Below are 24261 nucleotides of genomic sequence, written 5' to 3'. Positions count from 1 at the left end.
AGAAAGGAGGTCTGGAGCTGTCCCCTGACCTCTCTGCGGTCCAGGAATGTTAAACACCTTCAGAAGGCAGAGGGCAGCAATCAGGACAGGGATTTTCAGACAGGTGGGAACAGCCATTGTGAACCGGGGCCACAGGATCCTGCACAGGGCAGGATGCCGCAGGAAAGGTTATTTAGCCATGGCAGGCTTTGTCTGATGTAAACCCACCACAGCCCCAGCTCAGAAACAATCGCCAACAGTAAAGGTTTGATTTCACTGACGCTGTGAAATGGGCCTGGTGGGAGACAGGAAAGGCATGGGCTTTTTGAGGGGTGTCAGGGCAGTGGACGCTGGGTACCCCCCTATTTAGGCAGTGTTCTGTTCTGTGCCTGCAGGGTTCAAGCCTAGGGGCCAGGAGATCCACAGGGCTAGTGAAGGCTTTAGACAACCAAATCTTTGCTGACCTCTGGCCCTGGTTAGTTCTGTCAACTTGACATCCTAGAATTAATCTGGAAAAAGAATTTCAATTGGGTAAATTCCCAGATCAGATGAAACTGTGGCAGGTCTGTGGACTGCCTTGTTAACTCATGTAACCTCAAGAGCCAGGCCTACTTGGGGCAGCATCATCCCCTAGGCAGGGGTTCTGAACTGTATAAAGCTGAGATTAGTCAGCTAGCAGTACCCTCCACGGTCCCCACCTGACTCCTTGGTTAGAGGAAATGGCTGTGTGGATTGGCAATACAGGCCTGTTTGCAAGCTCCTGTCTTGAAGCCCCTCAGTGATATTCTGTGACCTGGAACTGTAAGTTAAATAAACCCTTTCCTGTTTCCTCATTTCAGCAACAGAAGGGACACCAGGACACCTCTCCAGCCCGAGGCAGGGGTCTGGGTGCCACCTTCTATGCACGCTTGCCCACACCAATCTCCTGTTGGTCATCAGGCCCCTGCATGCGGATCAGCAGCAGGATGCAGTTCCCAGCTCACTCCTCCAAGAGCCAGGGCTCCAGGAATCCTCTGGAAACCCCTACACAGCACTCGCACCCTGGGATGGGCGCCTTTCTCCCAGGGAGCTGTTCCAGCAAACAAAGACAACAGAGCCTGGTTGGTTCAAGTCAAGAGTTGGTATGGTTTTGTTTAAGTTGCTTTGCTTTTGTAAAGAAAAATAACGTCGTGTTTCATGTATGAATCAAAATGTAAGTCAAAGCCCCTCCTGGGGCGCAGTGTTCCAGGCTGGCCTGCTGCGCTGGTGGGAGGGGCCAGTTTCTCCCTGGGCACGTCCTCAGAGCTGGAGACAAAAATGCCAGGGAACAATTTGGTTTCATTAGGCATGAAAAAAATTTTTCAACTTGATGCACCCATTGTACAAATGGAGACCAAGAAGAGCCACTCCCAAGCTGAAACCTTTGGTGGCAGCTGGACTCATGGACTCACAGGCTGGGCTGTCATCAAGAGCTCCTAGGACAGGAATAAGGAGGTCAGGTCAGGCCTCCTTCCCTATGGTAAAAAAAAAAAAAAAAAAAAAAAAAGGACTAAAGCACCCAAAGCTTAGGAAATGACCTCCCTTGGCCGGGAGCTGGAGGCCAGCACACGCCTCACCTGGCAAAAAATGTGTACAAAAATAAAGTTAAATTTTATCCCTGAATGACAGTGAAGACCCTTCCCTGCCCCATGCCCCTCCCCCACAACGAATCCCAAGCGGTGTAACACAAGGACACAGAAACACACTCACACCCACATACAAACGTGCCTGGGGTCAATGCCTGGGATGGGGGATGGGACTGACCCCCACAGGCTCACGTGGCCCTATGGTATCAAAAGGGCCAGTGTCAGGCCAATGTTCCTCCTCCTTCCTCATGGGACAGATGTGCACCCAAGCCTGCAGTGCCCTCAGCAGGAACATGGTTAGGAATGAAGACCAACTGAGGTGGCCTGGAGAGCCAGGTCATGGGGGACACAGGTGGAGGCAGACGAAGGAGAGAATAGTAGGGCCCGAGGACCAAGGGAGAAGGGGGTCTGGGTACGGAGAGGAAGGAGTCCAATTTCGTCTGAACTGTGCAGCTCATGTGGAACTGGCGGCCAGGCAAGGGGGGCTCTGGTGCTCTCAGGGCAATAGAGCTGCCTGCTCAGTCACCAGAAGTCACCGAACAGATGAGTCGGGCAGGACTTAGGAGGAGAGAGAACGCAGGACTTCATGTGAGTCCCAGGCTCCCACCTGCTCAGCCTTGCCTGGAGCCAACAGTCAGGGGCAAGATGAGCTGCCAGGTGCCTGCTGCAGGGAGGCTTGCTCTCTGGCGCGGGGCCTTCTTCATCTGAGTTTTTGGCGGGGCTCTGAGGCAGATCTCTGGTGTCTCGGAGTACAGAGAAGATGTGACCGGGTGGCAGCAGCAGGGCAGAGGCAGTTGCCCCTGCTGCCTCTACAGCAGCACTAGTGTCCCTGGGGCTGGGCAGCTGTCAGAAGTCCCTGCTTCAGGGTCAGAGTGTCAGCACCAAACACAGCTGATGTCGGCAGTCTGTTGTGGGGGGACAGCAGGTGTCCTGAGGTCAGGGACTCAACCCAGGGGGTCAAGGGTCCTGGTGTGGTGTCAAGGCGGAGACAGAGCCCCTCAGGGAGGGATCTGAGCGGCAGTGGTGGAAGCAGCATGCGCCTGGGCAGTGCCCTTCAGAAGGGCGGTCAAGGTGGTCAGCGCAGGCTCTGGTACAGGTAGGCTGAGGTGAAGACTGCATTGACGGCCAAGCTCACAGCCAGGAGGCCCCGGACCAGAGAGGGGCCAACACGAGCTGGAAGCAGGACACAAGTTAGGAGCAGTGTTGCTGGCACCCCGATCCTCATGGAGGGTGCTCAGACCTACCCGAGCTGGCCAGGCCAGATCTAGTCTTCCCTCCAACAAAGTCCTCCCTGTATGGAGGACCTGGGGCCCTTCCCAGGCTACTGGGTTTTGGGGGCCCTCCCGCGGTACTGATTGGCCCTACATCTCTGAAGGTGTATCTTTCCAGAACCCGTGTAACCACATGGACCCTAGGTCAGGCTGCACCCAGGTAACAAGGGGGCAACCAAGATACCCAAGTCTTAGAGATACCCATGTCACAAAGGAAGAAATGGGGTCTCGTGGGGGGCTACCCTGCTCAAGTCTCAGAGATTAAAAAGTAGACTCAGAGCTGGGAATGGTGGCGCATGTCTATCATCCCAGCACTGAGGAGATAGAGGCAGCAGATAAGGAGATCAAAGGCTTCACAGATTAGTGAGTTCAAAGCCAGCCTGGGTTACAGGAGCCCTTGCTTAAAAACAACACAGCAGGGCGGTGGTGAAGTACACCTTCAATTCCAGCACTCCAAGAGGCTGACTCAGCGAGTTGAATTCTCAATGAGTTCAAGGCCAGCCTGATCTACAAAGGGAGTTCTAGACAGCCAAGGCTGTTTTGAGAAACCCTGTCTTGAAAAAACAAAAAAGAAACAAGCAAAAACAAAACAAAACAAGCTGACTTGTCCCTTCCACTAGTGTCCTGTCTCCCTTATGTGGGAGAGCTTACCAGGATCCACAGATGGTCTCACACTGCCCCTATCAGTAAGACAGTAAGCAAGGAGTCAAGTCCACCCAGGAGGCTGGGGGCACTCTGGCCCAACAGGAAGTCTTTAGAGTCCTCGGCCCACACCTGCTATCACGCTGAGACTCTCCAGAGAAGTACATCCTGGATGTCTTCAGTGTCGACTCTGTGAGCACAGGAGCCCTGAGCTACCCATGGCTACTGAACGTCTGACATGGGGCTGAGGAGATGAACTAGTGGGGAGTTTCCACAGGTGTGGCGTTCTAGGAGGTTCTTTGTCACAGATACTGTAATCTCCAGAGAGGGGGCTTGGGATTTGTTCTCCCACCCCGGGGTCACAGACCTTTCCAGAGAGCAGTCTCCTCTGAGCACCCTTTGGTGGTGGTGTCTACCACGCAAGTGGAGGACTGGGAAGAGTCATCCTCTTTCTTGATGGAGCGGCTGCTGCAAGCGCTGTCTCTAGCCAGCATCGATCGCATGTCTGCAGAAGAAAGAGTGAAACGCCGCTGTGCTCACAACTCAACCCCAGGACACCCCCAGAGCTCTGCTTCAGTACACGACAAGGTCCTCACAAGTCTCAACTGCTCCTCCTTTGAGCAGCAGAGGGCCAGGGCCTTGCCTGGACCTTGTGCTGAGGTCAGGGCAGCACAAGTGCCCACTGGCACCAACCAGTAAGTCCCACAAGGCAGGGAGGATTGAGGCTGAGGACCAGAGCGGCTCCGGGCTCCAGACTGCCTGCCTATCCCTTCCTCTCAGCACCACTTAGCCCAGGTGCTCAAATCTACCCACATTTACAGACCCAAGAAAGCCACACAGCCCACATTAAAGTCTATATTTTTATTTTCGAGACAGGGATTTTCTGTGTAGCTTCAGGTTGGCCTCAAATGCACAGAGATTCGCCTGCCTCTGCCTCCTGAGTGCTGGGATTAAAGGCATGTGCCACCACCGCCCGGCTCAAAGTCTAAATTTTAAGAGAGTCCAACTAACTTTTTAAAATGCTTGGTAGAAAGTGAAAACACCCATGATAGGCACAGGTTGAGAGTGCATAACAGGCTTTCTGAGGTCTCACGAAATGACGGCCAAATCCCGAGAGTCACTTAAAGAAGAAAGGACAAAAGCACCCATCAGAGAGGGTTCCAGATCACCAGAGTCATTCTGGGCAGTCACTACAGATGCCCCCACCACAGCACCAGGTGACCTCTGGGATCAGCCGAGAGTTCCCATGGCAGCACGTGCTGCACACTTCAGGCCTACATACCCATAGTAGGCTTCGTGTCCCATGTGCGGTTCCTCTGGGGGAGCTGGGGAGGCTCAATGAAGAGGCTGCCGTTGGGCGGTGAGTGCTCTTCCGAGCTGCTGGGGGAGCTGGGCCCTTCCCCGGGGCTTGGGAAGAGCAGCAGTTTCTGCCCTTTCAGGTTGAGCCGGGCAGGGCTGATGAGGGGCCTGCGGTGGCGCAGGGAGCCAGAGCTGGAGGCCATGGAGCTGGCCACAGAAGGCGCTGGAGAAGGGAGAGGAGAAGAGGGGAAGCTGCCCGACAGCAGAGAGAAGTATTCTGCAGAGAGGGAGGAAGACGAATCAGTGACACAGCAGCACAGGACATGTGCCACGTGCCACTTGGACCTGATGCTTCCCTTGGCTCATGAAGGAGGAAAAGGTGTGGGCTGGGGATGGGGGAAACTCTACAGGAACATGAGGGAGGAAGTGACGGGGCCATACCAGGAACTGAGCAGGGGGCACGGGTAGGGTAGGAATGCCCCAGAGTATGTCTCTAGACCTCCCTGGGCTGAGAGTTGGGCCCCGGCAGCAGTGGGCCTGTGTCTGGTCTCAGGTCAGCTGGCCTAGCCTGTTAGGGCTGCACCTGGCACCTGGCTTATATTAACACAGCATAATATTGTCTGACCCCAACCTACTTCACATCAGAGAAAACCTAGACACGTCCATGTTCGTCTCTTGCCCAGGGTTGGGGTAACCTGCCTCGGGGACACCTGTTAACAGCTTTCCAGGCCCTTCTGCCAGCTCCCCATCTCCTTACCTGAAAGAGAAACCTCCCCAGGTGGAGACACCCGAGATGGTGGGCGGCTCCCGCTGAACAGGTATCCTGAGTCTAGGCAGAAAGAGAAATGCAGCATTGACCTGAGGGTGACAGCCACCGCCCTCCGTCCCCACATCCCTGCCACATAGCACTAGGTGCTTTCATGAAAACAGGAACTGCCATCCAGGGCACGTGGGAGCAGTCCCACTCTGCCAATGATGACACTGAAGCCTCCATGGGTCAGGGGAAGGAAGCAGTGGCTCTGGTCTCTGCCTCTTCATCGTTCGCCCTTCTTTCCACACACACAGTGTTTTAAAATATCAATCTTCATTTTTAAAGTTTAAGTATATGAGTATGAACTATATAAGTACACTTGTATGCACTGTAGTTTAAGTACATGAATGTTTACTTGCACGTACTATAGTTTAAGTACAATACTCGTATGCACATGCACTATGTGAACGCGAAGCCGGCATAAGTGGGCTGCAGATGGCCTGGAACTGGAGTTACCAAAGGTTGTAAGCTGCCATGTGATGCTGGGACTTGAACCTGGGTCCTCAGGAAAAGCAACCGACGTTATTAACCACTGAGCCATCTCTCCAACCCCAAGGCACCATTTTCTGGTCACCCGGAGTTCCACTATCTATTCCCAAGGGGTCTGTCTCCACAATTCTCATCCCAAATCACGGACCTCACAGGGAACCCAACACTGCCTTTCTCTAAATTAAGTACACCCTCAGGGCAGGGCCCTGTCTCACAGATCTCATGCTCTCCCAAGTGCCCAGCTGCGAAGTGCCATGACGCTCCCTCCTCCCCTCTAGGCCAGGCCAGATGCCTGGGAACAGATCCTGCAACTGCAGTATGCCCACCAGAGTACCCTCAACTGCAGTATGCCCACCAGGTCTGTGGAAGCTGGGAAGAAGAATCTCTATGAGGCATGAGTGGCAGGATTTAGCAGCTGGCAGAGAACAGAAGCATGGAGGAGAGGGAGAGACAGACAGATAGAGACAAAAGGCCCATGCTGGTACCTGAACCCTAGACCTGGCTGGTCTCCCAGTATGTGAGCCTTAGACCTGCAAGAACATGCTCTTAGACCTGGTCCTTTCGGAGACTTTGCTGTTACCAGAACCCCCATCCTGACAGACCAGACCAGCAGCCACTTCTGCAGATTGAGTGCTGGCCAACTACTCTACTTCCTTTCTCCACAGTTGCCTCATTTTATTGCTATTATTATTTTAGATGCTGGAGAGAATGCAGGGCCTGTATACCCTAGGCAACTGCTCTGTCATCGAGTCATACACCCAGTCTGAACCCAAGGCCTGGCCCTGTACCCTTGTGACACTGAGGACATGCTAGCAGCAACCCGCTGATGTACAGGCTAATTCCTTAGTTTCCTGCATACAATAAACCCTCACAACCCCCAAAAGTGTACAGGACTGGCCTATGTCAGCCAGGGAAAAGAACACCATGGCAAAACAACTCTCAAGGCGGCAGTGGTGCCCCCATTTTACCTCCAAAGAGCAGCAAAGGGGGAGAGGCACACTGGCAGCTGAGTGGGCAGTAGGCAGAGCCTGGAGCTAGGTAAACAGGGTTAGGGGAATTGTTTCCCGCACAGGAAGTCCCGCCTTTCGCCTTGGTGCTGGATATCCTGAAGCTCAAGTTACAGAAGTGCTAAGTGCACACGGGTGCTGGGAACAGAACTAGGGTCCTCTACAAGAATAGCATGCACTCTTAACCGTTGAGCCATTGCTCCCTTTTTCTTACTTATTTACTTATTTAGAGACAAGAACCTGCCATGTAGCCTGGATTGGCTTTGAACTCTGGGGGTCCTCAGCCTCCCAAATGCTCACAGGCATGCACCACCAGGTCCGTTTGGGTCTCTTTCTTTCTTTCTTTCTTTTTTTTTTTTAAGAACTAAGACCTGCATTCGGAGAGGGATGGGGCTCCCTAGCTCCCCACTTCTGGCAAATGTTCTAGAAAACGTTCCCAGTTTCAAGTTTCCGGTCAGTCCCTCCAAGGACCCTGCACCACAGTTGTCACTTGCACAAGGAAGGCCTGCCAGCACCTCCAGCTGTGGGCACCTGCGACTGCACGCTCAAGCTCTGTGAAGAGCAAGTGAGAGGGGCTGGCACTACTCTCAGAGGAACCTGGCTCACAGGGTTACCCAAGTCTCCACGGACGGTAAGGACATCCCCATCTCTACCTACCCCTACCTCAAGGCCTGGTACTGCCCCTGCTTTGCTCAGATGCTGTCTCCTGAAGTATCCAATATCTCGGGCAGGGAAAACACTCAACGTGCACACAGCAGGTAAGAAGCAGCCTGCATTAAGGGGCCTGGCTGCCAGGCTCACATCCAGCTCTAAGGCAGGAGGACCTTGAACAAGTCACCCAAGACTGGGGCTCCTGGGGTTCTGACGATGTTGTTGAGGGTCTTAAGAGGGAGCCTGGCTACAAGACCAAGTCTAGTGCCCATCTATAGTTTAGTAAAGAAGAAAGGGGGTGAACCAATATGCACCCACATTCTTCCTTGAAGCTCATTCGACACCTGAGATTGGGGCAAACTCTTAGGTAGGTTCTCAAAGGCAAGTGAGAATCGTCACTAATGCACCTGGATCAAGCATGTTTAAAAATGGATATGGGGTTGGTGAGATGGCTCAGTGGATGAAAGCCATGAGGACAGGCTTGATGACCTGAGTTCGATTCTCAGATCCCACAGGTGGCAGGAGAGGTGCCCCTCACAAGTGAGGGGCAAGACAGAGTCCCTCCAGACAGGGCCAGGGTTTGGTCTCTTCAGGCTCCACAAGACAGACAGAAAGACAGAAAATGATAAAAACTCAGTGAGCACTCATTTACTGAGACACAGGGATGTTTGTCACTCTTCGAGTACTTTTTTTTTTGGGGGGGGGGCGATGACGACAGGGTCTCACAAAGCCCAGGCTGGCTAGTAGCTGAGAATGACTTCTGATCCTCCTAGCTCCTTCAGAGTGCTGGGTTTACAGGTGTGTGCTACCACGCTGGGTTTACGTAGTATTGGGGATTGAACCTGGGACTTTGTGAATGCTAGCCAAGTACCCTACCCACGTAGCTGTATCTCTAGTCCCCTTTTGAGCCCTTGAAATATATCACTTCAAATAACACAACTGCTCATGAGGAATCCTTCTACAGGCCCAGGCTTTAAGGAGGGAAACAATGGGATGTGATTGGTCAATGTGGGTGCTGAGTGGGCTCACTGGGTCTGAGCCCAGTCCTGCCCATCTCCTTAGCTGGAGTTCAAACCAACTCTTTGGTATTACCCCATCTCCTCTTCACAAGATCCAGGCCTAGTTGGATTCTGTCATCAAAGCTGGCAAGGTCTTACCTGTCCGGGTCAGAGAAGGTATGGTTCCCAATGAGAGGGCCCGGCTGAGGCGGCCTGGCAGCGAGGAAGGTGAGACCCGGCGAGGAGATCGGAAGAGCTGTTGCTTGGTCAGAGGCAGGAAGCCGGGTGGGGTAGGGATGAAAAGGGATGCTGGTGAGCTTGTGATGCTTGGGCAGGGCACAGCCAGGCTGGGGCTGGAGGGGAAAAGGTTGGCAGAGTCTCCTGAGAAGTACCTGCAAGGGCCAGGGCCACAGAGAGGAGAGAGTAAGCCAGGAAGTTTCTGAAAATAGCCTTTGCACAATGGGGCCTGTCCCCTCCCAGGGTGTGTGGTGGGCCTGAGTCGGGGTCCCAGACGAGGCGTGCGTTAGTTGAAGCAAAAGAGCAATTGTCCACTTATTAGGAGCGGGTGGCTGGGAGATGCCAGCATGACCCACCCCACCCCGCATGCCCCTTCCGACCCCCTCAGGCTCACTGCAATCTACCTCCACTACGTCTCCGTGTTAAAGTGACACTGTCACCTGGCCAGCCTCATGCCAATCCCTTCTATCCTGAAGCAAACATTCCATCTCCAGACCAGGCACTCGGCGAGGCTCAAACCTGGGGTTCTTCCAGCCACCTCCCAATGGAGCAGCCAGACTCAAGAGACGCTTTGGGTGGTTCCCAACTGGGCTGAGATGCTGTCACATCTCCCTGGGGCCAAGCCTCATGAGGCTAGGCCTTAGATCCCCAGGAAAGGCTCTTACACTGTGCACACCAGACTCAATCTTAGAAAAGACCCCAAAACAACCACCAAGCTGCCCGAAAGACAGAAGGTGACAGTGTCTCTTTAACTCGAGAACAGTACAAATCACACAACAGAACCTGATGGCCACAGGCCACCCATGTCAACCATGCTTCCGATTAAGGCACCCGATTACAGAGGGGAGAGGGACAGAGGCAGTTAATACATTAGTCTGCCATCTGGAAAGAGCTTCGGGTATCCAGCCTTACCTCGGTCCCAAGGGACAAATGAGCCCAGCAGACAATGTGCCGACGGATGGGCTGGCAGGGTCAGGACTCATGGTGAGCAGGGGCCAAGATCCCCATGCCGTCATGGCCGAGGGTTTGGGGTGGGGGCTACTGCTAGCCAAGATCCATACCACCCCTCTCCCCGCTTTTCAGTTTTGTGAGAGAAATGTATATAGCCATCTGGTGAACGCCCAATCACATGACCTTTCCAGTCTCTTGTAAAGGACCATGATGCACCTGAACTTCTAGCTCAGTGTTTGGGGAACATAGGGAAATCAGGGCACGGCAAAACTGCAGAGGGACATTTGTGGACACACCCTAACTTTCCTCCTTTTGGGGGTCGTCAGAAGCCCTACTCCTTGCTCTAAGACTAAGGAATGCCCTGTCTTAAGCAGAAAAGTTGACTTTTGTAGGACAGGGTTAACCTCAGTGGTAAAGTACTTGCCAAGTGTGTGTGTGTGTGTGTGTGTGTGTGTGTAGCGGGGGGTGTCTGGGTTTGATCTCCAGCACCAAAAACCAAACCAAACCAAAAACAAAAAAGGGCAGTTTCTCATTCCATTTCAGGATTACGACTGAGTCTGTCTGGCAGGACCTCAATGAATGGCTCAGGGGGACACATTCAGGCTCTTTAGGGCCAGCAGAGGTGAGGCTGGAACCTGGGTACCACACGCTTGACTGTGGGAAGACATTGGGCCTTGCTGAGAATTTGGTGGAAGTTGTGGCAGGGTGTCAGTCAGTCTCAGAGCAGGTGCACAGGCATGGCCAAGCCCTTCCAGCAGGTGGCAGCAGGACACTACACTAGGCCTCCTGTGCCCATTCTTTGCCATAGCCAGGAGCCAAGGGTGACCCTGAAATAGACAGCCCCCAAGGGTCAGTAAGCAGTGGGGGATGCAGTACACAGAGAGGGTCCCAGCTAGATAAGGACTATAGACCCCTGGCCCCATATGGGCTGGCCTTTGCTAGCATATCCCCCTTCTCTCCAGCTCTGCTCAACCCTGGGGCTATGCCATGGTCAAGCCTGACAGTCCTGGCCACTAAGCACAGGGATGTTGCGGGTCTTGAAGCCTCTGACAACACCAGCATTGTGAGAGAGGGCTTTGGAGGTCTGTTCCCTCTGGCTGTGACACAAGGTAGCATCATCAGATGAGTGGATCCCAAAGGTGGGAGCCTGGCAAGGGCTCAGCTCTGCCCTGGGCAGTCCCTGAAGCAGCATCCCCTGAAAAGGACCCAGTGCTTCTTTAGTTGAGTGGTCCCTGAATCCCTGCGAGTTCGAACCCAACTCTCTGGGAGTCCTGACTGTGAGGAGGGCCATAAGGCTGAGGCTGGAGCTCGTTAATCCAACCCTGACGGGAGCCTCAAGACTTCCTCCTCTAGCTAGCCCCATCAAGAGTGTAGCTGCTAGCTAGGCGGTGGTGGCGCACGCCTTTAATCCTAGCACTCAGGAGGCAGAGGCAGGCAGATCTCTGTGAGTTTGAAGCCAACCTGGTCTACAAGAGTTAGTTCCAGAACAGGCTCCAAAGCCACAGAAAAACCCTGTCTTGAAAAACAAACAAACAAAGTAGCTGCTAAGCATGAGCTTATTCACGCGGGAAAAACACTGGGCAGTAAGACAAACAGCTGTGCCCTCAAGCCATCCAATGTCATCACCAGCTCCCCAACCTGCTCCCAAGCCCAGACTCCTGTGTAAATGCAGTACCCCCGAAACCCACCCCCTCCCACCCTGGCACAGAAGCCCTTCTGAAGAATCATGAAAGAAAAAAGGACGCAGTACCTGGTGCCAACCCAAATGAGGGCCCAGGAGGCATTTATTGAAAACACAGCATTCAAAACATGACGTCTATGGCCAGTGGTGGTTACAGTGATTAGGGTTGCTAGACAATTAGTCACAATTCTACTACACGACACAAGACTTGTACCAGGTGCAGAGAGACGGCACAGCAGGCAGATGGGCTAGCCAGGGGATGGAGGAAGGTGGTCCTGGTCGTTTATTCCAGGGCAAGTGTTACTGGTCTGCAGGGCCAGTGTGGGGATTCCAGACCCAGAGGTGAGTACGGCTGAGTCTCCCTCCTTCCTTTTTCAGGGATACAACCTGAAGGTACCTGGGACGATCCCACTCTGACCAGGGACAGTCTGGTGGTTGTCCCCACTCAACAAGCCACAATCCGCGGATGCCCACATTTCCTCAGCTTCTGCCAGCGACACCAGAACATGCTGGCATTTTCTCCAACTAACAAAACTTTAAAGGACTATTAATGTTAAAAAGTAACACAAAACTCTTTAAAATGCCAGGAATCCTTGTTCCACCATGTTTTCTACACCCACCAGCAGGCAGGAAAGACATACTTAGCAGGGATCCTGACTGGCCAGAGCTGGCTCTGTGTATTATAAATAATTTAAATACATACACACACACACACACCACACAGACACACACCCACACACCCTGCTTCTATCCAAAGCCAAGAATGCAGAAATCAGTACTCTCCTGCTGGCCTCTTTCAGAATGAGAGCCACAACACCACGCAAAAGGACGCAGGACACGCAGACAATGGCCCACCACCTGTCCCGTCTTTTCCCGGGGCCAGTTTCTTGGGAGAGTCAGGCAGGTGTTCCCTGTTCTCTCAGGAAGCTGTGCCATAGGGCCAGCGGTAGCAGGCCTACACCTCAACCATGGCCTCATCCACACCTTTTCAGAGGGGCCTTCAACACCCTTCACTGAGAGCAAGCTGAGCCCTGAAATGCCAGAAAAAAGACCCCGTCTTCTGACACTTCCAGCTCACCACACATGGAAGCGGGGTAAGACTTGGCTTGCTGCCTGATTACAGAGGGTCGAGGGCAGAATGTCTTTTAAGGACCCTCAAATAAGTTTACCACAGTGGGGCCTGGGTGCTTCTCTCAAGCTCCCAATGGGGGGCTCTAAGAAGCTTCCTCACAAAGACCCAGCAGCTGATGGCCACGTTTGACGTGACACTCATTCATGTGTAAGCTGCCTGCACTCTGGTGCAGAGGAGGACGGAGCCTGCAGCTCAGTGGGATGTTAATACAAGTGATAGGACCCAACAATGGAGGGAGTGTGCAGTCCAATGGAGCCACCAGAGGGTAGCACATCAGAGGGGTAGGCATTGGCCTACGCTCTGGATGGCCTTAGACAATGACTTTTTATGTGGTCACCATGTGTTACCTCATGTGGTCCTCAAATTCACTGAGACCAGAACCCCAAGGCCCTACAGAAGGACCCATTTCCCACTTCAGATGGTTAACCAAGGCTAAGGGACAACAGGGGTTTGGCCAGAACCACACAGCTAGCAAGGGCCTGATCTATGGTCCTTCCCCTGAGGTGGAGACTTTTGGGGGTGGTACCCTAGGAAGCTGTGCCTGAAAGAAGGGTGAGGCTGAGACATGGGTCCTGCAGCTGCCCCTAGAGAAATTGAGGGCAGAAGACTGGCACCCTCCAAAATTTATTCCAAGGAAGCCACTGATGCTATAGATGGACAAGGTGATAATGACTTGGTGTCACCACAGCCTATCCCCTCGAGTCCTGTTTGTGCAGAGCAGCTACTGATCTGGGACCATCTGTCCTCCTCCTGCCTGGTGGGCTACAGGTGCCTGCTGACCACACAGTGATGTACTCTCCACTCCCAGGGAAGGACCCTGAGGGACCGTTAAGTCTCAGGAAGGTCTTGAAACAAGGAACTGGGAATAGATTCCAGGAGGGAACAAGGGACCAGGAGGGGCAGCTCTGCTCTAGTCCTGGCTCACCCTGCTGAGGTCATAGCCTTGCTGACCAGCCAGGGTGGAGCAAATGACAAGGGTAGCGCAGGCAGTCTCCCCAGGAAGAGTGGTGACAAGATTGGGGTGCCTGGAGCTAGCAGGAGGCCATGGGTCAGAAGCAGGTCACCTGGGAGCTGCCCATGTTTGGGCTATGAAAGGGTCTTAGGCCAGAGAGGTGGTGGCAGTAGTGAGCACCTATAGGCGCCTGGGAGCACCAAGACTGGGGTGTGGGGCTTGGAAGTGCTGGGAAGTAAAAGGGGCAATGGAGGGGTAAGCATGAACTCAAGGCTCTGCTAAAAGTGTGGGAGTGGGGTGGGTAACAAAAGACAAGGGTTGCCTGCTTCAGAGGGCGGGGCCAAAGCCCACCATCACCTGTCCTCCTCCCCACCCCCCCCGCAGTCACTGCTGCTTCTCTGACCTTCGGGGCCGGAACCTCCGCGGGCCCGTAGCTTTCCTTGTGGCCACAGCTGCAGTGAAGCCCACCAGGCAGCACAGGGACGTGGTGCTAAGCTTGAGCGTGTCGAGCCAGCTGGGCGAAGCAGCCTGGAGATACTGTTCTGCCAGGTGCAGTCCCAGCAGCAGGGCCCAGAGACAGGTCGAGAAGGCATCGATCCGTCGGAGCCTGCTGGAGAAAGCAAGGTGAGTGTATGCCCGGCAGACACTACCAAACCCTGAGCCCCACCATTTCCTGCCCCCACACCCCATCCACACTGGGCCCAGCTCAGAGACAGAGAGGCCCACACTAAGCAAGCCGGGGCTCCTATACCCATGACCTAGCCTGGGAACCAGGGGCAGGTGGCTTCTACTACTCTGACTTTAGAGACTGAGGTGGCCGGGCTGAGGCCAAGCGGAGGACTAGCTCAGTGTTGCCATCATCTGCGGTCCTGTGCTGTCCTCCTGGCCCCAGAGAAACTAGACAGCTTTGTCTAGCTGCATGGAGTTCAGTCCAGAGCAGGGGACCAGAAAGACCCCAGGCAGCATTGCAGGCCTCTGCCCACCCATGCCCAAGGCCCCACAACACACCTGATACGGCCAGCCAACAGCATGGCCAGCAGGCAGGTGAGCAGGCCCACTGCCACAATGCTGGTCTGGTGGCTCTGCCCAAAGGCCCAGGCTTCACGTAGCTTTTCTGTGGCATGCTCTGGCAACAGGCCCAGCAGTTGCTGCCAGCCCTCGGCCTGAGCGGTGGTGTTGTCGGATGCAGCAGAGCTGTTGCCCCCAGGAGGCAGGGCCGGGGGCAGGGCGGCTCCTGGGGTGAAGGGTTCGCTGGGGCCATACAGTGTAATGGACAACAAGAAGGCACAGGCCAGGAAGGCGAGGGCACGGAGCAGGATGACCTGGAAGGGCGCCTTCATTGCTGAGGAACTGAAGCTCTGAGGGAGGGAGAGATGGGTCAGTGAGAAGCCAGAGAGCCACCAATGGCCACTCCTGTGCCCACCATGTGGGGACGCTGTTCGTATGTCCCATTCCAGACCTAGGCTACTGCCTCACTGGGATGGTCTCTAGCGAGGGCTCTGCTCCTTCTCCTTCATAGAGAAATCCTTTCTATACACTGGTGACTTCGCTCTTCCAAATTTTTTAATCACTGTCAAATCTTCATCAAACATTCCTATCACACCAGGCTAAGGTGTGCGACAGCCACATCACGATCCTAGTCACTCTTTTTTTTTTTTTTTTAATTTTGTTTGTTTGTTTGTTTTGAGACAGGGCTTCTTTGTAGCTTTGGAGCCTGTCCTGGAACTAGCTCTTGTTAGACCAGCTGGCCTCAAACTCAGAGATCCACCTGCCTCTGCCTCCTGAGTGCTGGGATTAAAGGTGTGTGCCACCACCACCCAGCCTTTAAAGTAATTTTTTAAAAAATAATTTACTTATTTTTATTTTATATGCATTGGTGTTTTGCCTGCGTGTATATCTGTGTGAGGGTGTCGGGTCCTCTGGAACTGTAGTTACAGACAGTTATGAGCGGCCATGTAGGAGCTGGGAACTGAACCCAGGTCCTCTGGAAGAGTAGTTAGTGCTCTTAACTGATGAGTGGTCTCTCTCCTCCCCCCCCCCCATCCCCCAGTTATTCTTGTTAGGGAGAGCCGATGACAGCAAGAGGCCACCAGGCAACTGTTTTTCAGAAATGTGATTTTGGTATGCTACGCTGAGTTGCTAGGGTCCAGCTCTCAGAGCACCTTCCCACACACTCAACACCCAAATGCCCCACAGCCTCAGACCTGCCCATGGGCCTGGTCAGCCTCCCGCCGTCGGAACTGGTGGCTGAGCAGCAGGGCGCGCAGCTGGCGGTTCTGGTGTTTGATGTAGTACTCAACAGCTGCCTGGCATGGGCGGCACAGTTTGTACATCTGCTCCAAGTGGTGGCGGTACACCTCAATCTCTTCATCATACTGGCCCTGTAGGGAGCGTAGAGGGTCTGTGTTAAATGTGGGAACTGAGTTTAAACGCTGGCCCTGCCCGTGCAAACGGTCATGAGAGCTCTTGGGAGTAAGTGCTAAACAGCAGAGGCTAGGAGCCCGCAGGACAGTGACATTAATGACACTCTGTAGCTCAGGACCTACTAGGTTCTGGCAGGCAGAATACCTAGGATTAGACCCTGCCTTTCTCCTTGAGTCTGAAGGTCTAACTCACTAGGGAGCGAGCTAGCTGCTGGCTCAGCCTGGGTTTGCCAGAGCCGACAACTCTCGTTCCACAGCAGCTCAGGAGAGATGCCCCATCCCTTGCTCCCTCAAAGACACAGCAAGGCCCAGTCAGTGCTCAGTAGGAATGGCTATATGATCTCTTGGGCCAAATTGGAAAGTCACCTCATGTCCTCCTTGTAAAAAACATACAAATCACATCTATTCACTTCATCACTGTATGTACATCAGCATGCGAGCGAAGGCTGAAGGAAATCTGTGGGAGTTTGTTCTCCTGCCACCATGTGGCAGGAGCAAACTTAAGACAATCAAGCTTGGCAGCAGATGTCTTTGTCCACTGAGCTATCTTGTCAGCTCTCCCTCCTGGTCTTCTGGCTCATTCCTGACTTCTCTTCTCCTAGGCACCTTTGAGCCTCAGATGGGACTGGAATCTTTTTCCCTGGATGCCACGCTAGGCAGGACTGACTAGTGAATGAGACCAGGATGGAGCCCCTGAAACTGCAGCCGGAGCCCAAGGCCTCTACCTCCCTCTGCTCAGGGACAAACCCTTCTGGCCTGATAGGCCTTGTTTTCCACGTGTCTTCCCCGTGGTCACCAGATCACAGCAAGGGCAAGCTGGGCTCCCACTGAGAAGGAAGCCCCAAACCCTGGAATTTGGGGACAGTAGGAGGTAAACAGCTATCTGGCTCCGCCCACTCGTGCATGCTCGCATGCTCACCTCCTCACGCGGTGTGAAGGCAGCCAGCTGTTTGATCTTGGTGGTCTGGTGGTGGCTGCACCGCCGGCAGAGCAGGACCTGGCTGCTTACCCACTGCTGCGGCTGTGCGGGGTCACGGGGACTGGGCACACTGCTCACCACGTGGTTCAGGTGTTCCATGTACTGTGCAGGGATCGGCTTGTTGTAGTCTCCATTCTGGGCAAGGGAGGGGGCTTCGGTCAGTGCGGCCCACTCGGGGAAGCTCCAGGACTTCAGACAACCCTACCCTGGCTTCTTTACACATTGCTTCTGATGTTGCCTCACATGGAACCCTCAACATCTAGGTGCCGAGAAGCCACCCAGTCTGTGCATCAGGGCAGGCTCTGGGGTGCTCATGACCCATGTCTCCCACCCTGGCTTTGTCCCTAAGAAACACTCTGAAAACTAAGCCTGCCAGTGGGCCTAGGGGTAGGCTGTCTGTTTTAGTAAGCTTTAGTAAAAGCCAGACTCAGGCACTCACACACTATGGTGGCTGGACAGACAAAGCCGTGACAGAAAACAAACCACCCATGAAGCTGGATACTCAGTGTCTGCAGCAACTGGGCTGCAAACCTGCCTGTCTTTGAACTTGAACCCCTATCCTGCCACCTGTTGGGTGACACAGGACAACTGGCCACAGCTCCCTGCACCTGCTCTTCCTCCTCAAAGGGAGACATAGCGGCAGGGCCACAGTTAGAACACAGTGGCATGGCACATGTCAGCAGCAGCCTGAGCACTGCCCGTCCACCCGCCGCCAGCCAGCACCTCCTGGAAGCCGTTGTACTGTTCGCAGTGGGGGCAGTCCCAGCAGTTGCGATTCCCGTAGGGCACCAGTGTATCATGGTTGCAGAACCAGCAGTTGACCACAGTATGCGTTGGCTTCACCCTGTGGACCAAGGACAACAGAGTTGGCCTGGAAGACCTCGGTGAAATGAAAGATTATCCAAGTGCAGGAAGTAGTATCCAAGGTGGAGATGAAGGCCCAGCCAGAGGAGGAAGTCATGGCGGAGGGAGGCGGGCCCCTTAGATGATGCTGTGTTGATAACTGACAGTACTTCACAAGAGGCCGCTGGAGGCTCACCGGCTCTGGAGTAGCCACCTGGGAACCCAGGGCCACCAGCCCCCACTGTTTCGGGGTCTCAGACATTACGGTGATGGGAGGGCACAGGGCCAAGGCTAGCTAACCAATGTGCCAACAGAGATGAAGCTTAGAACCCCTCTTCTCCCATGAGGGCTGGTCCTAGGGTGTAGAAGCCATGTTTCCAGAGAGTTCTAAGAATGAAGGGAACCTTCTGTCCTTCCCAGGAAAAAATCCCTAGAGGAAAGAGAGCCGAGGATGTCAAGGGCAGGGACTGGTGACGGTCACAGCTGCCCAGTCAGGGGAGGAGGCCCACAGTGGGTTTTGTTGACCACAAGTCTGTTAACAGGTGGGGCATGAAGGATAATCCCGGCCCAGACACTGGGGGATTGTGCAGCATTGCAGAGGTCACACAGCAACTGCCCAGCAAATCCAGGGCCAGGACTCTAGAAACAACACCAGCAAAAGCAGCCGGTGTGGAGCCCTGGAACCCTGACCTTGCCCTGTCACTCAGAGGCCATGTCTAGCTCAGGGGCACTGCTGAGACCTGGGCAGAGTGAGCCACCCCACAGAAATGCCCAGCTCCTCAGACAGCATGACTTTCTGGCCTTAGCATCCTGAAAGAGGAGGAGCTGGGTCCCTGGTTACGGAAGCTTATGTATGTGTGTCCCCATGAGATTCCCATTTGTCAAACTCAGCATGTAAGCCATGCCCGTAAAATGGTCCAGGCACAGTACTAGCTGCTTCCAGAAGACAAAAGCACGCAATGACAAGATGTGAGGAGCTTTGTGATGGAAAGGGTCACATAGTCAGAAGCCCAAGAGGGGAGGACAGCCTTGGGAGTGGGCTCTAGTTCCTGCAGGACTCAGTCTACACTGCCTGGCCAGCAGCTCTACTCCCTTCCCCCTCCTATGGGCAGGTTAAGAAAGGTATCCTGTCAGCTGGGGTATGAACACCCCCCTCACAGGGCTTGCTCTTGGGAAGCACCGAACAGTGTTCTAACCTAGTCAATGCTAATAAATGACAGGGATGCAAGATGGTGAGGCTGGGGTCCCTAGCAGCCTCACACTTCCTTATGCCTCAGTTCAGGCCTGACCCCACCAGTCAGTAGGAAAGCGTATCGGAGAGATGGTTCAACAGTCAAGATCACTCACTGCTCTTGTGGACCTGAGTTTGGATCCCAGCACCTATTTCTGGGGGCTAACAACTGCTTGTAACTCCAGCTTCAGGTATCTGATGCCTCTGGCCTCCACAGGCCCCTGCATTTACCATTTACTTACACACACACACACACACACACACACAGAGAGAGAGAGAGAGAGAGAGAGAGAGAGAGAGAGATTAAAAAACAAACAAGTCAGTCCACAAAGGAACAGGCCCTTCACAGTGCACATGCTGGGCAGGGTCCCCTGTGCCAGCATCTCAACGGTTACTCTACCTCCTAGAAGCTTCATTCTAAGCCCTCACTTCTCCAATGGGTTGCTCAGACTTTGCCCTAGAGAGCCCGCTGCCAGTACCTGGTACTCGACAGTGTTACTGGCCCCATAATAGAAAAAGCAATGCAGAAAACTGCAGCAGGGGCTGCGGCTGGAGGTTTGGAAATGCACTCTGCCGGGGTGCCCACGTGTGTGGTATCCCCGGGCAATTAAGCACTTACTTTGTGGTAATTTGTACATCTTTTATAGGCTTTGTAATTATGTACAGGGTATGCCTCACAGCTGGTACTTAGGCAATGTGACCTCTCACATGTCCCCGAGTCTGAGACATGCACCCACCTGCCCCGGGGGCTCCTTAGCTCTGTTCTACTTGCTGGGAAAGGCCAATTCTGGGCTTGCTCTGGGTACCAAAGACAGACAAGCAGGGGCTGTTGCTCTGGAGTGTCAAGACTGCCAGGAAGCCCCTCCCACTCAGGAAGCCATCATTTCCACTCTGAGTCTCCAGCTCTGTTGCTAGGGAAATGGTTCCTGGCCTGACAGAAGCCTAGTGTGGAAGTGGAAGGCGGGGGATTCATCCTCCCTAAAGTTGGAGGCTAAGCTCTGCAGGGGTGGATGCTGCAAGGGGGTGTTCTTTTATGGCCAAAGAAACCATTGTTCACCATGGCTAGGTGGGATCTCTACACCAGAGGCTACCTCCTTCAGGGACAGTCCCAAAAGGTATGTGGGCAGGGGTAGCAGGCAGCCAGCCAGAATCTCAGACCCTCCAGCACCAACCCACGCTGCTGCACTCCAGCAGCCACTTCACAGCTCCCACACTGTCCCCAGGTCAGAGCAGGCAGTTCTGGCCTCAGAGCTCACCCAGTTTTTGCTTAGGGAAAGTCCTCTTAAGTTTCCCTTGCAAACTTCTTGGACCACTTTGCTTCCTCAAGCCAAAAACCTCAATTCCATGATAAATCACATTTGGGGAATAAGGTGGAGGTGATGAGACGCGATGTCCCTTTAACACAGGAAGGAAGGTGACTTGGCAGAGGCAGCATCTCAGCCCATGGCCAAGCCCAAAACACATTCAATGCCACGGGCGGGGGTGGGTGGGTGGGGGACCTGGAAACCATTTCCTCAGCTGGTCACCTTGTCTTTTAACTCTTGGGATACCAGAGGGAACCTGAAGGAGCCATGGCAGACAGATTGTTATAGAAGGGGACAGGGGCAACTATATGCCTGGTGTCCTCTCCACGGGCTTGAACACATACCGGGGAAACACGAACCTGTGCCTCTGGTGATGTTCTCTTCACCAGCCCAGGACATTTGGGAAGAGCCAAACTCCTGTCCCCACACCTCAGCACTACTTTAAGTCCCCTGGCCTGGGAACCAGTCAGGGCCCATGGTAGGCCACACACAAGACACCGGATGGGGCTCAGTTGTCGTGGGCTATTCTGAGTCTGTGGGAGGCCAGTGTGCCCATTTCTCCCAAAGAGGCCTGACAGGCTATGCCTGTGAGAGGCAGGCTTGGATCTCAGGGTTCCAGGGAAAGCTCAGCTTCACAGGATGCACCTTCTCTGCTCTTCCAAGTGTGACCTCCCAAAGGAAGAGTCCAGGGAGGCACACCCGGGCTTCAATGGCAGCAGCAACTCCACACAGCCCGGACCAACGAGGTCCCGATCTCCGGCCCAATCTCACAGGGATCCACTGACGAGAACAGAGACCCCCAAAACTGATCCCCTGGGGACAGACACATCACCCACTCTGTCCATCGAGCACCACTCAAGGCTTTCAGAGATGACACATGAGCAATACACACCAACTGGGCTGGGATACAAGGAGAAGATGACAATTCAGAGTAGCTGGCAACAGATGCCGCAGGACTGACTAGCCAACCTGCGGGACACATGCTGCATCCACAAACAGGTGCCCTCAGCAGCGGGGCAGCAGGCAGGGTAGGGTCATATGAAATGTGCACATAGGAGTGGCGTCCATTCAACTGGAGCGGGCAGCTCAGAACAGTGAGGGTTGAGGTGAGCCCAGACACAGCAGTAACTGCCAGAAGGCCTCGGAATGGTAGGATAGGCTTTGCTAAACACCTGAGAGGCTGTGTCCTGAGCTCCAAACACAGAAACTACAATCTCAATAAACACCAGCTGACGCCACAGGCTGTGCACGCAGGATGGCGAAGGGTGCTGAGATGCACTCACAAGGGGCGAATCCCAAGTACATTATGCAAACCTAAGACATGCCTGAGCAGTAGCATGAAGAGCTGTGTGTGGCACAGGAAGAGAGATGTGGGACCTCCACCCCAGAACTACAGGTACAGAGAAGCTGCTTGTGGGTGTGAAATGGGGCTCTTCCACTTAGAGCTGGGCGACGAAGGGCAGTCCTCGAGGCTTTGTTTCCCCGGCTGTAAAATGGGTGAGAATGGTAGTACGTGCTTCACTGGAGTTGCTACTTGATGGCGGATCCTCACTGCGTGTCGCCTGTCACATATACAGGAATGGCAGTTGCTCTCATCATTAACAGTAACGGACAAGAAAACTTCACGGGTAAGGAAGCAGGGTGGCCGGATTTGGGCTCTAGAGGACTTCCCAGCAACCACTTTGGCTAACTGTGTGTGTGTGTGTTTGAGACAGGGTTTTTCTGTATAATAATCTTGGTTGTCCTAGAACTCGTTTTGTAGACCAGGCTGGCCTCGAACTCAGAGATCTGCCTGCACCTGCCTCCTGAGTGCTGGGATTAAAGAACAGTGCCACCATGCACACACACTCTTTAGCCAATTTTAAAAGTCAGGAAGGACTGACCTGAAGAGAGCTAATGATTCTTCACATGGCTCCCAGGGCCACACTGTCTTGCCCTGTTATCTCTGTGCTCAGTTTACAAGCACCCACTCCACCAAGTGGCCTTCCAAAAACAACTCCTTGTAGGCTTCCTCCGGCTTATTCAACGCCCATTCTCTGCCACAGCTGATGATTCTTGCTTGCCACAGCTCCCCCGCTAGGGAAGGCGAAAGCTGTAGCCTCCGGCTAAGCCACTCTCACTTCAGAACTGTGAGTGGCCAATTTACCTCCTGATGAAGACACTACGCAGCATCACGCTTTGACCAATCTGCACCAGTCAAAGTCTCCGCCTTGACAACCTGGTGTGAGCACGAAGGGACTTGGCTCCCACTGCAAGAGTGTGCCCTGCACGTCACCAAGGACTTGGATTCCTGTCTCCAACCGAGGGCACCAAGGGGTGACAGGCAGTGACCCAGTACTGGCCACTCTGCTCTTGCAGCTTCATGCCCTGTCCTGGGCTGGGGGACATGGACAGACTGTCCAGGTTCCCTGGGTAGGTAAAGGGCTGCTTTGGGCTGGCTGCTCTACAGGCCCCTGACTTCCAAAAATCTGGATGAGAACAAGTTGAGAAGCTTGGGTTGAGATTCCTAGAGAGAGACTCTCTCAGTGCCCCCCCCCCCCATGTGAACCCCTCCTCCAGACACAGCTGGATTCCATGCCTTCCTCTTCAGAAGCCCTCTGTGACTCTCTGACCTCTAATACCTTTTGCCTGTCTTCCACCTCAGCAGGAGAGCAGGGCTAATTCAGCCAGGCTGACAGGAGTTCAACCACAACTCCTTGTTGGCAATAGATTAGGGGACAAGTCCTGAGCTTTGCACATCCCTGGCTGTCTCCAAGAAGCTCCATAAAGTCGTATATATTCCTGTCCTCAGTGATATGATGAAGTGGGCTATTTCTTCACCATTCGTTAGAGGCTATTCCATTTCGGGGTTTGACCATGGAGGAGAATGGCCAAGGCCAGCTTTGAGTACTGGGGTCCCCGTGATCTCTAAGCCATGACAGGGCAGAGGTACAGCCCCCAAACCCATTCCAGACAGGTGTCCAGAAGAGTACAGCGCTCCTCACCTGTGGGGAATAGACAAGTTCCCTAAATGTCTGTCTCAGGCTGCTACTGTTCACACGTGCCTCTTCTAAGTATTTAGCTCAAAGGCTTCTCCGGGGGAAGCTCCCTTTAGGAGTATTACTGTCATAGCAGGCAGACCAAGAGTCAGCTCTCATCACCCTAACCGATGAGCTGCAGAGGCCGAGCAGGGCAGTACAGCCAGGGGCTCAGGCCTCGAAAGGATGAACAAGCAGGCTGCCCCCTCCCCCAGCCACGCTCCGAGGCTGCCTCCCGACGAGGTCTTTAGGGCAGGGAGGAGGTGCAGAGGAGATCTCGCGCATTCGTAAGCAGGCCTGGCCCGCACCGGAGACTCAGCCGTGGCCTCGCGGGGGCGGGGCGGCGGCGGCCCGGGCCGCGTGCAGCGGGGCGCGCACTCACCTCCGCGCGATCCGGTAAAGCAGCACGCCGGCGGCGGCGCACGCCGTGATCCCCAGGCCGCCCGCCAGGCCGGCGGTGGGGTAGCTGGCCAGTAGCGCGCTCACTCCTTCCATGGCTCCCGAGCGAGGTCGGTGGGCTGGGGGCGCGGGCCGCAGAACGGATTCCCGGCGGCCCGCGCGCTCCTGCTGGCGCCGTGACCTTCGCCGCTTTGTAGCCGGCGCGGGCCCGCCCCTTGACTCGGCGCGCTCCCGCCGTGCAGCCAATGGCGGCGCGGGGCGAGCCTGAGTGGGCGGGGCGCCGACGGAAACGCTCGGCGCTGGCTCGAAAGCGCCCTCCAGCGGTCGGAGTTGGAAAACCATACTCTAGAGCTGGAGGGAG

General features: G+C 54.4%; 1 protein-coding gene across 3 annotated transcripts; it reads right to left on the bottom strand.

Annotated features, from left to right (window-relative positions):
• Positions 1 to 1084: 1084 nt before the first annotated feature.
• On the bottom strand, positions 1085 to 24098 carry Tmem201 (transmembrane protein 201). 3 transcript variants are annotated; one of them, XM_087906848.1, is made up of 11 exons: positions 23884 to 24096; positions 17830 to 17950; positions 17047 to 17241; positions 15909 to 16085; positions 14713 to 15062; positions 14108 to 14314; positions 8911 to 9143; positions 5553 to 5624; positions 4779 to 5072; positions 3864 to 4001; positions 1085 to 2756 (listed from the first exon to the last, which is right to left on the bottom strand). In XM_087906848.1, exons 1-11 carry the CDS (start codon positions 23994 to 23996, stop codon positions 2659 to 2661), a joined length of 1998 nt encoding a protein of 665 aa, XP_087762974.1. In that variant the 5' UTR covers positions 23997 to 24096; the 3' UTR covers positions 1085 to 2658. The 3 variants fall into 3 exon arrangements, with proteins under 3 accessions (XP_087762974.1, XP_087762975.1, XP_087762976.1); XM_087906849.1 differs by having other exon boundaries at positions 14108 to 14311; positions 23884 to 24095; XM_087906850.1 differs by lacking the exons at positions 1085 to 2756; positions 3864 to 4001 and adding an exon at positions 4343 to 4616 and having other exon boundaries at positions 23884 to 24098.
• Positions 24099 to 24261: the final 163 nt, after the last annotated feature.

The sequence above is a fragment of the Myodes glareolus genome, chromosome 6 (assembly GCF_982192425.1).
Source record: "Myodes glareolus chromosome 6, mMyoGla1.1, whole genome shotgun sequence".
In the NCBI taxonomy this organism is placed as follows: Eukaryota; Metazoa; Chordata; class Mammalia; order Rodentia; family Cricetidae; genus Myodes; species Myodes glareolus.
This window is presented reverse-complemented; position numbering and strand designations above follow the sequence as displayed.